Genomic DNA, 14,600 nt, shown 5'->3' on the forward strand with positions numbered 1-14,600 from the left:
CTATCATGCAATTCTGAATTTATATCTCACAATTCTTACTTTACATCTTGCAATTCTGACTTTATATTTAGAAATTCTGGCTTTAAATGTCACAGTTCTTACTTCATATCTTGCAATTCTGACTTGACTTAGTGTGTAATTTTTTTATATATATTTTTGGGTGAAATACGACATGAATATTTAAATTGCTGTTCAGGTGTGACAGTCACAGGTGAGTGGTGGATCACCTCGACTCTCTCCTCACGCAGGTGTGTTCTCTGGGCCAGCTGCTCGCGGGTGTTGATGTCTGGATACTGGTTCTGTCTGAACAGATCCTCCAGAGCGTCCAGCTGCTCTTCTGTGAAGATGGTGCGGTGACGCCGAACCCTCCTCTGAACATGACTGAAGCTTTCCCTGCCGAGAGCTTCTGCTGTCTCTGCAAACATCTGCTTTCCCCAAACTACATGACAAGCTGCAGCAACAAAAGACCACAAAGATCATCATCAGCCTGAGATTAGATTAAACATGGAGAATATAATCAAACTGGTCATATTCCACCCAAAAATCAAACAGCATTATTTTCATCAAATTTAAGCAAATTTACATCTAAAACACATATAATTAACTAAAATGTTTGTAACGTGAAACAAACTAAAATATAAAAATGTAATAAAAAAGTTATAAAATTTAAGCTACAACATTTAGGAAAATTAATTAATAAAAAATATATATAGACAAATAAAACAAAATCTAAAAATAACACAATTACACACAACAAAATGAAAACTAAAAATTAACAAATAAAACTGATTCAGAATATTAATGAAACTCAATTTACTTCATTTACTTCAACTTGATGTACTAAAATTACAATTTAAATTAATAAAAGCTAGACATTATATATATATAAACTAATATAAATGACAAGGAACAAAAATACAAAAACTATAACACAAGTTATAATGTAAAAATTTAAAATAATAGTTTTAAAATGTTAATTAACAAAATAATATCTCAATAATACTAAAATAACACTGATTTGCTCTACAGATTCATTAAATAAAAAATATACAATTATTGTAATGTAAAACCCCAATATAATATAATATAAAACTCATTCTTCACATTCATTTTCAAGTGTTATGGTGGTTTTGTTACATTTCCTTTATGCTTACATGAAAATCTTTTGACACTAATATCTTTGCTGCGTCACACTGAAGAGAATGACAGGTGAAAACATCATTAAAACAATGCCAAACATTTTAGTTTTTCCTCAAAGCTCAGGCTCTTTCACTCCATCAGGAGTTATGTGTGAGGTTGGTTTGACTGAAGGAGTGGAAGCTCTCTTACTGGCAGCCGTGTGCAGAATCTCTCCGCAGTGAGAACAGAAGCAGCAGGCCGATCTGATCAAGTCTCCATTCACTGCAGATTCAGGGGCCGGCGTCTCCTCGCAGGGCCCCGGGGCCGAAGTCGCCTGCAGGCTGGGGATCCTGTGGTTGTCTGCGCTCAGAATGCGGTCGATGGTGAAGACAGAGCTCTTCTTGTCCATGACATTTCTAGTTGGTTCTGAGCCAGAATGCGGTCGGGTTCAGAGCAGAACGTGTTCATATAGAGTCGGATCACTCTGCTCTCTGTGTCAAACCCCCATTGACCAAATAGATTAAAAGCAAGGAGACAAAACGTTATCCCTCTATACAGCCAGGAGGAAAAAATGTATAAAGTGTCTGAGAAATCCCAGTTAATCTGGGCAGTTTTGTGAAGGTGTTAGTGAGCGCTGGAGATGGAGGTAATCTGGCTTTAGCTGACAAGAAATCAGATCGCACTGTATCAAATGAGATGTACACAGAGGCAGAAAGCCTCATTGTTGTGCTGAAAGATAAACGCACGGCATTATGTGTTTTGATTCGGCTGGATGTCAGCGGAGAGCAGGAAGGTCTCTGAGAGGATCAGCTTTGGCTTCAGCATTTGCATGAGATTTACTTCATATTTGACCCTCCAGATCCAAGCATTATTACTGATCCTGAGCTTCCTTTTCTTATTTCTTATTATTTATTTATTGCAGATTGTTCAACACAACACACTTAAAAACAAAAGACACATCCACCAGAGTGAACACAAAATTAATGTGTATATTAAATAAATACATTAAATTGTTAAAAAAATTTATAAATTCATTTAAATAATTAATTAAAATAATATTTTGACATAGAAAAACATAAAACAAGAACCAAAAACTGATTCAAAATATTAATAAAAATTATACTAAAATAACACTGAACCTATAAAACATTTTTGTTACTTGAAATAAAATAATGCAAGAATTTTTCGTTTTATTTGAGCTAGTTGCCGAGGAATTAAAGAAAATAAAAATGATTAAAACTGACAAAACACACGAGAACTACCATCAAAATGATAAATATAATAATAAAAAATATTAATTAAAAATTTATATCTCAATAACACTGATTTACTCCACAAATTATATTTGTAAAAATTATGTAAAAAAACAATTTACTTTTATGCTTATTTTCATTTAAAAACATGAAGTTTCAGACTTAATAAATATTTAAGTTAAATTAAGTGAAGCATACAAACTCAAACAGAAATGTGCTAAAGCAGGGCTTACTTTATTTATTTTTTATGAATAAACCAACAATAAAGACCAAGTTTAGAACATCGCAGAAAAATCACATTTCATATCAAAAGGATATCTTAACAATATCTTTCTTTTTTTCTTGCTTAAGTGTTTTAGGGATCATGATATTTAGTTTTAGGGTGAACTTCAGAAAAGCAGAGTTTAATAATTAAACACGAGCACATATTTGCTTGGTCAGTTTCGATGCAAATTCAACTCTTTCTGTCAGAACATGTTTCATATTTGTAGGTCATGGTGCTTAAAGTCAAGCTATATCTGAATTTCTGACGTTAACAGAAACACTTGACTCCTTCGTAATCGTACACGTCCATATACTATACGTGCTTTTCATCCAGGAATTAACGGCTTTTTAACATCTGTCTTGAGCCGCACAGATAAGCAGGACACAAATAAAGAGTGAGATTGTTTGCTTCTCAAGCCTCAGATTCATGATTGATTGATTCTCAGAGAAGATGAAGATGCTTCTTTCAGCACAAACCTCGTTCAAACAGAGATATTTACAGAAGGAAAGCATGGTTTGTTGTGAAAGATGTTTTGGGGATGAAGACTGAATCGTTCTGTACTCGAGTGTCATCATCGATCTCGAGCTCAGTTTTCTGTCTCATGTTTCATCTTAGATTTAGTTCTGATGATCAACTGAGTCACTTTTCCTTGAGTTCATGCTTTTATGAATCAAAACACAACACCACACAGATTCATTTAGTCGCTGGCAAACATTATATTCACGGTTTATCTGAAAACTCTCCATTAAGTGACATTTAATGCTGAACATCTTCATTTTCTTCAGTCAGTTTCAAATCAAGCATTTGACTGAATAACGTCCGGACACACAATGAGCAGAACCTTTTAATGTCTCTCCACACACTTCTTCTTCCAGTCTGATATCTGGGTCTTTTGCACCAAGAATAACGAATTGTTCCAACATTCAAACAGAAAGAAAGCGACTCTTATTCTAAAAGGTATAAAGTAAGTAAAAAGCGACTGGAGTGAGTTGAAGGAAGCGTTCAGTGCTCTTTGAACTCTGCGTCAAACATGATCTGCTGGATCTGCATCTTGACTGCGGCTCTTTTCTGCGGCGTCAGTCTTTTGAGAGCAGGGACGTAACTCAAGAGGAACAGCTCGTCCTCGTCGAAGGCTCGCTCGCTCTTCAGCGCCTCGTTCTCCTCCAGCTTCCCGTTGAGGTTGTTTGTGGTGAGGCTCAGCGGCGCTGGACTGGACACCTTCAGTCCCGGAGGCAGACCGGCGAGCAGCAGCTGGGTCATCGGCGGCACCTGTTTGACCGCCGGCAGCTGAGGGACGATGGGCAGCGGCAGCGGAGACAAGGGCTTGAGCACCAGCTCCTTCTCTTTCTCCGGGCCGGGCTTCGACTCGGCGCCGCTGGAGTCATCGGGAGAGTCGTCCAGCTCCTCCGGAGCCTCGGCTTCACCGTGACGCTTCTTCTTCCTGATGTGAGCGTCCAGAAAGGCCAGGGTTTCTCTGTGTGACCAGTAATGCAGGCGCCGGCCGCCCTCCTCCGTCCTCAGCTGGCACAGCCTGCGCTCTCGGATGTATCTGTCCCTGATGGTCTTCCATCTGCGCTTGCACTCCAGCACTGCAGACGAGAACACAGTGAGATCTGATTCACACACATCACACACACACTCCTCTGCTCAGACACAAACACACACTAAAGACTCCACACACTCTCTCCTTAGCACTGAAGGATCGAGGGCTACTGTTGTGTCTTCTATAATCAGTGTTTCTTCACAAATGTTATATTGTTGTAAAAGATGGACTGAACTTATATTGTTCGTGAATATTAAAACACTCAGACAATGACTCTAGTCTTCACTTCAAGTATTTTCTCTTATTTGATGATGCATATTCAGAATATGTATCTGTATCTGCATGAATGTGATATCTGCATCATCAGTCAGATCTAGATTGACTTTGATCTGGTGATATCATTAATGCAGTGTTTTGATCGGAGCATCGCGTCGCGCCGGACGCGTTCAGAAACGACGCGCTTTTTATGAAAAAGTTGAAATCTTAACCAATATCACTTCAGGAACTCAAGAAAGCGTCGGGAATGAATCCCCTGCGTCATTTAAAGCGCGTCAGATCACAACGCGCCCGTTCTAATCCGCGAGCTGGACGCGTGCATGTCGCGTCGCTCGCGGTACACACGCGGCGGAACTTCATCAAAGTCTGAAAACAGAAACATTTCACAGTCAGACGCTTGGCGTGGAACGCGCGCGTAATGTTGACGCACTGACCGGAGAACCCGACGCACGCGGCGACCTCCCTCCACGCCTTCACCCTCCGCTCCGCGCTGCGATAATCGTGTAGCGAAGCGTCATAAAGCACCGGGTACGCGTGCACCGCCTGGATGAGTTTCTCCGTCACCGCCATTGAGTTTATTGACTTGCTGCTGAGACGCGTCGAACGGAACGCGCTCCCGGAATCACACACGCTCGCGTCAAAAGTACGCGACACGTCATGGCGGGATTCTGGACCAATCAGATTTCGCTGTGGGCGGGACTAAACGGAGCGTCGCGTCACAAATAGAAACAACAAGCGTCAGTCAAAAGGTCTTGCTCTTGGTTCATGCATCGACGCTGATGAAAATAATAATAATATTATTATGATATAATAATAATACAATAGCAAAAAAATAGTATTCAGACTTTTTTTTCTGGCAGAGTTTTACAAGTATTTGGTGAGTTTTAAAGAGTAGTAAAATAATTACACACATTAGGATCTTAGTAATTCAGTAATTAATTAAAGCAATTTAATCTAATAGCATTATTATTATTTTTGAATTCATATAATTTATTGTACATCGGCAATAGCCTACATCAAACAGGACGTTTCCTCTCAGATGTCAAAAAGACGTGTAGAAGATGTATTTAAGATGTTTATTATTCAGAATGTAACATTCAAATGGGAAAAACAAATGGAAAATTGTGATTTTCTAATAATCTGTGTTTTTTTTTTTTACTATTTTAGATAATTGTTTGAAGAATAAACCGTTTATCATAGTGTAATATCATTTTTCCCTGCAGTGGTGGAATGCAAGCTGAGGAAGAAGGAGGGCCACAGATACACCTTGGCCCTGGACGCTCACATCAGCAAGAGGAAGAGGAAGAGGAAGAGGAAGAAGAAGAAGAAGAAGAAGAAGAGGAAGAGGAAGAGGAAGGACCAAACACACATGAGAAAACTGTCCACTGCTGCTAGCAACCTCACGAGCAGCCACACGAGCCTTCGATGAGCACAAATTATTACACTTATACTCCATTCCTGAAGTGTTCAGATTGTTCAGTCAGATGAACCTGCGACAGTTGAAATATTAGCGGACTAATAAAAGACAACTGTGTGATTATTCAGTGTCACCCTTAATGTATTACTCATTTTATAAATACAATCACTGTAAGCGCTGAAGATATGGCTGATTCAAACCAACATATAAAGAGTAACAGTAGTAGTCTAGATGTTATAAAAGCATGAATTACACTTTCAAACTCCTTACGTGGCAGGTAGGGCTTGACTTTAGCCAACAGTCTCAGTTGAAAGATACTGGCTTCTAGAACAGAACTAATCTGCTTTTCAAATTAAAAAACACTTTCAAAAATCAAGCTGAGATTTTTGGTAAATGGATTTACAAATAACCCTAAATTACCAAGTGCATCTACACAAGCACTTAAATCCCCAGGACGACCAAACACAACAATCTCAGTCTTATTTTCATTAAGACAAAGAAAGTTCTGATCCAGCCATATTTTTAAGTATCTCAGGCAATTAAGTAACGACAGAAAATAAGCTTTGTCATTTGTTTTGACTGGCAAATACATTTGTCCATCATCCGCATAACAGAGGAAGGTGATATTGTGCTTTCTAAAAATATACCCCAAGGGCAGCATATGCAAAGAAAACAACATAGGGCCCAATACTGACCCCTGGGGGACGCCACAAAAAAGAGTATGGGCAGACGATGAAAATTCACCAAGGTGAACAGAAAAACTTCTGTCTGTCAAATATGATTGAAACCATTTAAGGCTATGCCCTTAATGCCGACACACTGTTCAAGTCTAGATACAAGAATAGAGTGGTTGAGCGTATCAAAGGCTGCAGCCAAATCCAAAAGATCCAAAACAGCAGAGTTACCAGAGTCCACAGTTAAAAAAAGACCATTACAAACTCTTAAAGAGCAGTTTCTGTACTGTGACGGGGCTTAAAACCAGACTGAAAATCATTGATAAATGATTGAAGTTCATTAAAAACAACTCTCCAAGACTTTTGATTAAAAGGGGAGTTTAGATGGATCCTTCCAATTTGTCTAATTTTAGACCTAAGTTATTCTTTTTAGTGGTGGTTGTACAACGGCATGTTTAAAAACAGATGGTACATACCCTGAGCTGAGAGATGTATTGACCAAAGATACAATGCTTGGTCCAACAGTGTCAAAGACATCTTTAGCCAAGCGTGCAGGAATACTGTCAAGGGAGCGGTTTGCAGAACGTAGCTGTTTAACTATGTCAAAAATAATTTATATTAAAATAACTTAATGAGCGAAAGTGTAAAAACTATTTTTTGATAAATTTGAGAAGGGACTCCATAACCCTTTACTTAATAAAACAAGAACAAAATAAATAATCGAACTGATGTTTTCGATTTGAACACCTGCATAGCCTAAACTAAACTAAACCTAACCCAAACTCATCTAAACTAACCCTAACCCTAACATACCTTAAACCTGACAGAAATTGAATGCAACATTTTCTAATTTAACCAATGACGTGCGTTGGAGGCGTGGCTACGCTCAGCGCGCAACCGCTTCATCATCATCATCCTCATCACAGTGAAGAAGTTTGCCTTTGCCATCAAATGAACTTGTTTAAAGACGTAGTGACAGAGTTTTAATATATGAAAAAAATTGGCAAAAAAAGCAAATGTTTCAAAAAAGTCTTTATGTAATTCATGTTTTTGCCGCATAACTCTCACTCTTCCTGAATGTTAATAACTTATGTTGATTAGGACGCGTTCTGTGTAAGATCCTAAAGTGTGTAATTATTTTACTATTTAAAACTCACCTGAGACTTGTAAAACTCTGTCAGAAAAGAAAGTATTATTATTATTTAGCTATAATATTATTATTATATTATAATAATATGTTATTTTCATCAGCGTCGACCTTTTGACTGACGCTTGTAGTTTCTATTTGTGACGCGACGCTCCGTTTAGTCCCGCCCACAGCGAAATCTGATTGGTCCAGAATCCCGCCATGACGTGTCGCGTACTTTTGACGCGAGCGTGTGTGATTCCGGGAGCGCGTTCCGTTCGACGCGTCTCAGCAGCAAGTCAATAAACTCAATGGCGGTGACGGAGAAACTCATCCAGGCGGTGCACGCGTACCCGGTGCTTTATGACGCTTCGCTGCACGATTATCGCAGCGCGGAGCGGAGGGTGAAGGCGTGGAGGGAGGTCGCCGCGTGCGTCGGGTTCTCCGGTCAGTGCGTCAACATCACGCGCGCGTTCCACGCCAAGCGTCTGACTGTGAATTGTTTCTGTTTTCAGACTTTGATGAAGTTCCGCCGCTTGTGTAACGTTACCGCGAGCGACGCGACATGCACGCGTCCAGCTCGCGGATTAGAACGGGCGCGTTGTGATCTGACGCGCTTTAAATGACGCAGGGGATTAATTCCCGACTCTTTCTTGAGTTCCTGAAGTGATATTGGTTAAGATTTCAACTTTTTCATAAAAAGCGCGTCGTTTCTGAACGCGTCCGGCGCGACGCGATGCTCCGATCAAAACACTGCATTAATGATATCACCAGATCAAAGTCAATCTAGATCTGACTGATGATTCAGATATCACATTCATGCAGATACAGATACATATTCTGAATATGCATCATCAAATAACAGAAAACACTTGAAGTGAAGACTAGAATCATTGTCTGAGCAGTTTATGTGTGTTTTAATATTCACGAACAATATCATTTCAGTCCTTTTTTTACAACAATATAACATTTGTGAAGAAACACTGATTATAGAAGACACAACAGTAGCCCTCGATCCTTCAGTGCTAAGGAGAGAGTGTGTGGAGTCTTTAGTGTGTGTTTGTGTCTGAGCAGAGGAGTGTGTGTGTGATGTGTGTGAATCAGATCTCACTGTGTTCTCGTCTGCAGTGCTGGAGTGCAAGCGCAGATGGAAGACCATCAGGGACAGATACATCCGAGAGCGCAGGCTGTGCCAGCTGAGGACGGAGGAGGGCGGCCGGCGCCTGCATTACTGGTCACACAGAGAAACCCTGGCCTTTCTGGACGCTCACATCAGGAAGAAGAAGCGTCACGGTGAAGCCGAGGCTCCGGAGGAGCTGGACGACTCTCCCGATGACTCCAGCGGCGCCGAGTCGAAGCCCGGCCCGGAGAAAGAGAAGGAGCTGGTGCTCAAGCCCTTGTCTCCGCTGCCGCTGCCCATCGTCCCTCAGCTGCCGGCGGTCAAACAGGTGCCGCCGATGACCCAGCTGCTGCTCGCCGGTCTGCCTCCGGGACTGAAGGTGTCCAGTCCAGCGCCGCTGAGCCTCACCACAAACAACCTCAACGGGAAGCTGGAGGAGAACGAGGCGCTGAAGAGCGAGCGAGCCTTCGACGAGGACGAGCTGTTCCTCTTGAGTTACGTCCCTGCTCTCAAAAGACTGACGCCGCAGAAAAGAGCCGCAGTCAAGATGCAGATCCAGCAGATCATGTTTGACGCAGAGTTCAAAGAGCACTGAACGCTTCCTTCAACTCACTCCAGTCGCTTTTTACTTACTTTATACCTTTTAGAATAAGAGTCGCTTTCTTTCTGTTTGAATGTTGGAACAATTCGTTATTCTTGGTGTAAAAGACCCAGATATCAGACTGGAAGAAGAAGTGTGTGGAGAGACATTAAAAGGTTCTGCTCATTGTGTGTCCGGACGTTATTCAGTCAAATGCTTGATTTGAAACTGACTGAAGAAAATGAAGATGTTCAGCATTAAATGTCACTTAATGGAGAGTTTTCAGATAAACCGTGAATATAATGTTTGCCAGCGACTAAATGAATCTGTGTGGTGTTGTGTTTTGATTCATAAAAGCATGAACTCGAGGAAAAGTGACTCGGTTGATCATCAGAACTAAATCTAAGATGAAACATGAGACTGAACGATTCAGTCTTCATCCCCAAAACATCTCTGCATCTTTCACAATAAACCATGCTTTCTTTCTGTAAATATCTCTGTTTGAACGAGGTTTGTGCTGAAAGAAGCATCTTCATCTTCTCTGAGAATCAATCAATCATGAATCTGAGGCTTGAGAAGCAAACAATCTCACTCTTTATTTGTGTCCTGCTTATCTGTGCAACTCAAGACAGATAATTATATAATAGCAAAATATCAAATGCTCTACTTCAGCCCTTGTTTATAAAGATATAAAAAAAAAAAAAAAAAATGACAGTGAGCTCAAATTAAATCATACAGTCGGTCAGCGTTTAAGCAATAAACAGCTAAAACATGCCGAGGAGCACGAACAGGAAGAGGCGGGACAGGAAGTGCTCATCTGTGTGCTGAGGGCTTCCTGGAGCTGCTGCCGAGACACAAACCTTTAATACACTCCTTAATAAAGCATCATTCATTATGGTTTTCAAAATGTACAATCACAACATCAGCCATTTTCCATTCAATACAGATGATTATTACTATCTATTGTTACACCGGTGCATAAAAATGAAATAGATTAAAGTCCAGATGAAACAAAAGTAGCGATGGATGTTTTCATCTGAGTGTAACGTGTTTCTTAGAGATTGATCGGACAGAGATAAATTTGTATTTCAAGTGTGAATCATTGGATTCATTGATAACACATTACAGTGCACAGAATGCCTCTAAAAAGGCAAAATCATGATGTGTATGATTGCATTTGAAGCATTAATGGACAAATCAGTGTGGAAAATAGAATATAGTGCGGAGATAATGGTCAAATAATAAAAAAGGAAAAAAAAAATAACAATTGAATAATCATATGATTGTGATTTAAGTTCTTGAGTCACTGTCTGTTTTAATATTTAATTTAATTTACAACTGCTGTAAATTTACAGAAAGCACTGATCCTCTTATTCAGATCTTTATTTAATAAGAGTAGTAAGTAATATGCAAATCATATGGAATTTACCAATCAAGAATATAAATACAAAATAAACATTAAAATATATAACTGCAAAGATAATAAATTATACAAATAAATTAAATAGACACTTCAAATACCTGAAACAAAAACCCTACAAAAATTCAAGAATTCAGTATTACAGTTTACAGTTTTTTTTCAATTGCTAACAAGCGCTTAACCATACTTTAGACACTTTTTCTAAACTCTTAACACAGACTCACACCTACAAAACACAATTGGCCAAATGGATAATTTTCTTCTCAAAAACACATTTTGTTAAATATATACTAAATCTTCATTTCAAAATAGAACGCATCTTTCTCTGCACACACCAACTTTACCAAAACACTGGAAATCTGACTCAAAATTAAATTATTCTGTCAAAGAATAACACTTGTTTTCACCTCAAAAGTTACATGCAGTTAAAGTACACCAGGTTACAAAATACTGGCTATTGCTGACATTACAAAAACTGCATAGACTTTTATTTTTCAGTTTTACAGGTATTTGCATGCAAAACATGCAATTCACTGTTTTACACTAAATGTCTTGGTTAGGAACTGTATGTCCAAATGTACAGTAATGTTCACATTCAAAAGCATTCCAGTAAAAAGCTATTTTTTTCCTTTACTGTTTACTGCAGGAGGTACAGTAACATGGTATGATAGAACAGAAAAGGTTTGACAGTATTGCTTACAGTGAACAAAATATCCATGAATCACATAAGAGCATTCTGAACAAAAAACAACAACAGCAAAAAGCCCATATAAAAAAAAAGGGGGGGGGGGGGGTGTAAAATAAAAACAATCACTCCCTGCTCCTCTCACTGCCCTCTCACTGCTCCTGCTCCTCTCACTGCTCCTGCATCTCTCACTGCTGCTCTCACTGCTCCTTTCACTGCTCCTCTCACTGCTCCTGCATCTCTCACTGCTCCTCTCACTGCTCCTCTCACTGCTCCTCTCACTGCTTCTCTCACTGCTCCTGCTCCTCTCACTGCTCCTGCTCCTGCTCCCCTCACTGCTCCTCTCACTGCTCCTCTCACTGCTCCTCTCACTGCTCCTGCATCTCTCACTGCTGCTCTCACTGCTCCTTTCACTGCTCCTCTCACTGCTCCTGCATCTCTCACTGCTCCTCTCACTGCTCCTCTCACTGCTCCTCTCACTGCTCCTCTCACTGCTTCTCTCACTGCTCCTGCTCCTCTCACTGCTCCTGCTCCTCTCACTGCTCGTGCTCCTCTCACTGCTCCTTTCACTGCTCCTCTCACTGCTCCTGCTCCTCTCACTGCTCCTGCATCTCTCACTGCTCCTCTCACTGCTCCTCTCACTGCTTCTCTCACTGCTCCTGCTCCTCTCACTGCTCCTGCTCCTCTCACTGCTCGTGCTCCTCTCACTGCTCCTTTCACTGCTCCTCTCACTGCTCCTGCTCCTCTCACTGCTCCTGCATCTCTCACTGCTCCTCTCACTGCTTTTCTCACTGCTCCTGCTCCTCTCACTGCTGCTCTCACTGCTTCTCTCACTGCTCCTGCTCCTCTCACTGCTCCTGTATCTCTCTCTGCTCCTCTCACTGCTCCTCTCACTGCATCTCTCACTGCTCCTGCTCCTCTCACTGCTCGTGCTCCTCTCACTGCATCTCTCACTGCTCCTGCTCCTCTCACTGCTCCTCTCACTGCTCCTGCTCCACTGCTCCTCTCACTGCTCCTGCTCCTCTCACTGCTGCTCTCACTGCTCCTGCATCTCTCACTGCTCCTCTCACTGCTCCCCTCACTGCTTCTGCTCCTCTCACTGCTCCTGCACCTCTCACTGCTCCTGCTCCTCTCACTGCTCCTCTCACTGCTCGTCTCACTGCATCTCTCACTGCTCCTGCTCCTCTCACTGCATCTCTCACTGCTCCTCTCACTGCTCCCCTCACTGCTTCTGCTCCTCTCACTGCTCCTGCTCCTCTCACTGCTCCTCTCACTGCTCGTCTCACTGCATCTCTCACTGCTCCTGCTCCTCTCACTGCTTCTCTCACTGCTCCTGCTCCTCTCACTGCTTCTCTCACTGCTCCTGCTCCTCTCACTGCTCCTCTCACTGCTCGTCTCACTGCATCTCTCACTGCTCCTGCATCTCTCACTGCTCCTCTCACTGCTCCTGCTCCTCTCACTGCATCTCTCTCTGCTCCTGCTCCTCTCAGTGCTCCTGCTCCTCTCACTGCTTCTCTCACTGCTCCTGCTCCTCTCACTGCTCCTCTCACTGCTTCTCTCACTGCTCCTGCTCCTCTCACTGCTCCTCTCACTGCTCCTGCTCCTCTCAGTGCTCCTGCTCCTCTCACTGCTTCTCTCACTGCTCCTGCTCCTCTCACTGCTCCTCTCACTGCTCCTGCTCCTCTCACTGCTTCTCTCACTGCTCCTGCTCCTCTCACTGCTCCTCTCAGTGCTCCTGCTCCTCTCACTGCTTCTCTCACTGCTCCTGCTCCTCTCACTGCTCCTCTCACTGCTTCTCTCACTGCTCCTGCTCCTCTCACTGCTCCTCTCACTTCTCCTGCTCCTCTCACTGCATCTTTCACTGCTGCTGCTCCTCTCACTGGGCCCCTTGCTCCTACTCTTCCTCGACCATACATTACAGTGTTTGTCTTTTTCTGTTTCTGTTTCCAAAAATATCACTCTTCAAAGTCCTCCTTTTATTGTATAAGTGTCAATGTAATAGAAAAAATAACCCCTGCCATTGAGTCTAAGCCAGATTGGAATCATTTGTGGTTGGCCCAATTTACACAACATAAATCAGCTAAGATATATTGTTTTTGAACTGATATCATCGCAGAAGCAGAGGTTTTTATACTGTATCTAAGGTTTGGAACATTGTTTTTGCTATTGTGGGATGTTGTGTGTTAACATTTGTAAATACTACAAAAACGATCCATAATTTTGTTGGGAGGTATAGCTTGTCTGTTCAGAAAATGTAAGCATTGTGGAAATGTGTTCAGTGACTCCATATTGTGTGAAAATGACATGAAATGTGTGAATGGTATGGCCACAATAGACAGATGCTGTGCTAATTGTGTTTAGAGTTTTGAAAATGTGACAACTGCTCGGACAAATGCTTGTTAGCGACTGAAAACTATGACATCTATAAAAGTTAGTATATTTATTTCAAGTTTCAATGATTTTATTGGTCACACACAAATACATAAAAGACACAACTTGCAGTGAAATGTAAATAGTAGATATAAATGGCAAATAAGAGACAATAAGGAAATAATAATAATAATAATAATAACATCAAAAAAGCAGTTAGGATTTAAAAATAAATATAAACCTGAAGTAAAGCAGGGACTTTAGATCTGAGCCAGTGAGCAGAGTGAAATAGGAAAACATTAATATTTATGAGACTTTTTGTTGAAATATCATAACATTATAGTATTTTAACTGAAGTACATCTAAAAATATAACTGAATCAACTGCTGATGTGTTCAGTGAAATAACAATAGAAATGAGGAAAATATAAATCCCACACACTGCACAAAAATATTTTAATGTGGAATCTTTCATTTTGGACAGAAATGTTGCTCATTAAATAGTTTTTGTGATGAAGGAATGTTAGTGTGTGGTGTGTACATTTATATTGTGTGTGTGTGTGTGTGTGTGTGTGTGTGTGTGTGTGTGTGTGTGTGTGTGTGTGTGTGTGTGTGAGTGAGTGTGTCTCTGTGAGTGTGTGTCAGTGTGAGTCTCTCTCTCTCTCTGTGTGTGTGTGCGTGTCAGTGTGAGTCTCTCTCTCTCTGTTGTTTGTGTGTGTGTGTGTGTGTGTGTGAGTGAGTGTGTGTCTGTGT

The 14,600-nt window shown here is 41.1% G+C and overlaps 2 protein-coding genes across 2 annotated transcripts; one reads left to right on the top strand and one right to left on the bottom strand.

Annotated features, from left to right (window-relative positions):
- Positions 1-2,585: 2,585 nt before the first annotated feature.
- LOC113086898 (uncharacterized) lies at positions 2,586-5,912 on the bottom strand. The gene is made up of 3 exons (XM_026255527.1): positions 5,826-5,912; positions 4,891-5,155; positions 2,586-4,226 (listed from the first exon to the last, which is right to left on the bottom strand). The coding sequence occupies exons 1-3, from the start codon at positions 5,910-5,912 to the stop codon at positions 3,640-3,642; spliced, it is 939 nt and encodes a 312-aa protein (XP_026111312.1). The 3' UTR covers positions 2,586-3,639.
- A 205-nt stretch (positions 5,913-6,117) lies between these two features.
- On the top strand, positions 6,118-9,559 carry LOC113086914 (uncharacterized). Its single transcript, XM_026255529.1, has 3 exons — positions 6,118-6,150; positions 7,856-8,120; positions 8,802-9,559. Exons 1-3 carry the CDS (start codon positions 6,118-6,120, stop codon positions 9,386-9,388), a joined length of 885 nt encoding a protein of 294 aa, XP_026111314.1. The 3' UTR covers positions 9,389-9,559.
- The last annotated feature ends 5,041 nt before the right edge of the window (positions 9,560-14,600 follow it).

The sequence above is a fragment of the Carassius auratus genome, chromosome 5 (assembly GCF_003368295.1).
Source record: "Carassius auratus strain Wakin chromosome 5, ASM336829v1, whole genome shotgun sequence".
Classification (NCBI taxonomy): domain Eukaryota; kingdom Metazoa; phylum Chordata; class Actinopteri; order Cypriniformes; family Cyprinidae; genus Carassius; species Carassius auratus.

Excerpts from the sequence above, each read along its gene's own strand:
- LOC113086898 (XM_026255527.1), bottom strand. The coding sequence starts at position 5,912 with ATGGAGTATAAGTGTAATAATTTGTGCTCATCGAAGGCTCGTGTGGCT. Across the intron at positions 5,156-5,825 it reads GCAGTGGACAGTTTTCTCAT|TCCCGCCCACAGCGAAATCT; the intron begins GTGTGTTTGGTC and ends CGCTCCGTTTAG. Across the intron at positions 4,227-4,890 it reads CGCGTGCGTCGGGTTCTCCG|TGCTGGAGTGCAAGCGCAGA; the intron begins GTCAGTGCGTCA and ends TCTCGTCTGCAG.
- LOC113086914 (XM_026255529.1), top strand. The coding sequence starts at position 6,118 with ATGAATTACACTTTCAAACTCCTTACGTGGCAG. Across the intron at positions 6,151-7,855 it reads TCAAACTCCTTACGTGGCAG|TCCCGCCCACAGCGAAATCT; the intron begins GTAGGGCTTGAC and ends CGCTCCGTTTAG. Across the intron at positions 8,121-8,801 it reads CGCGTGCGTCGGGTTCTCCG|TGCTGGAGTGCAAGCGCAGA; the intron begins GTCAGTGCGTCA and ends TCTCGTCTGCAG.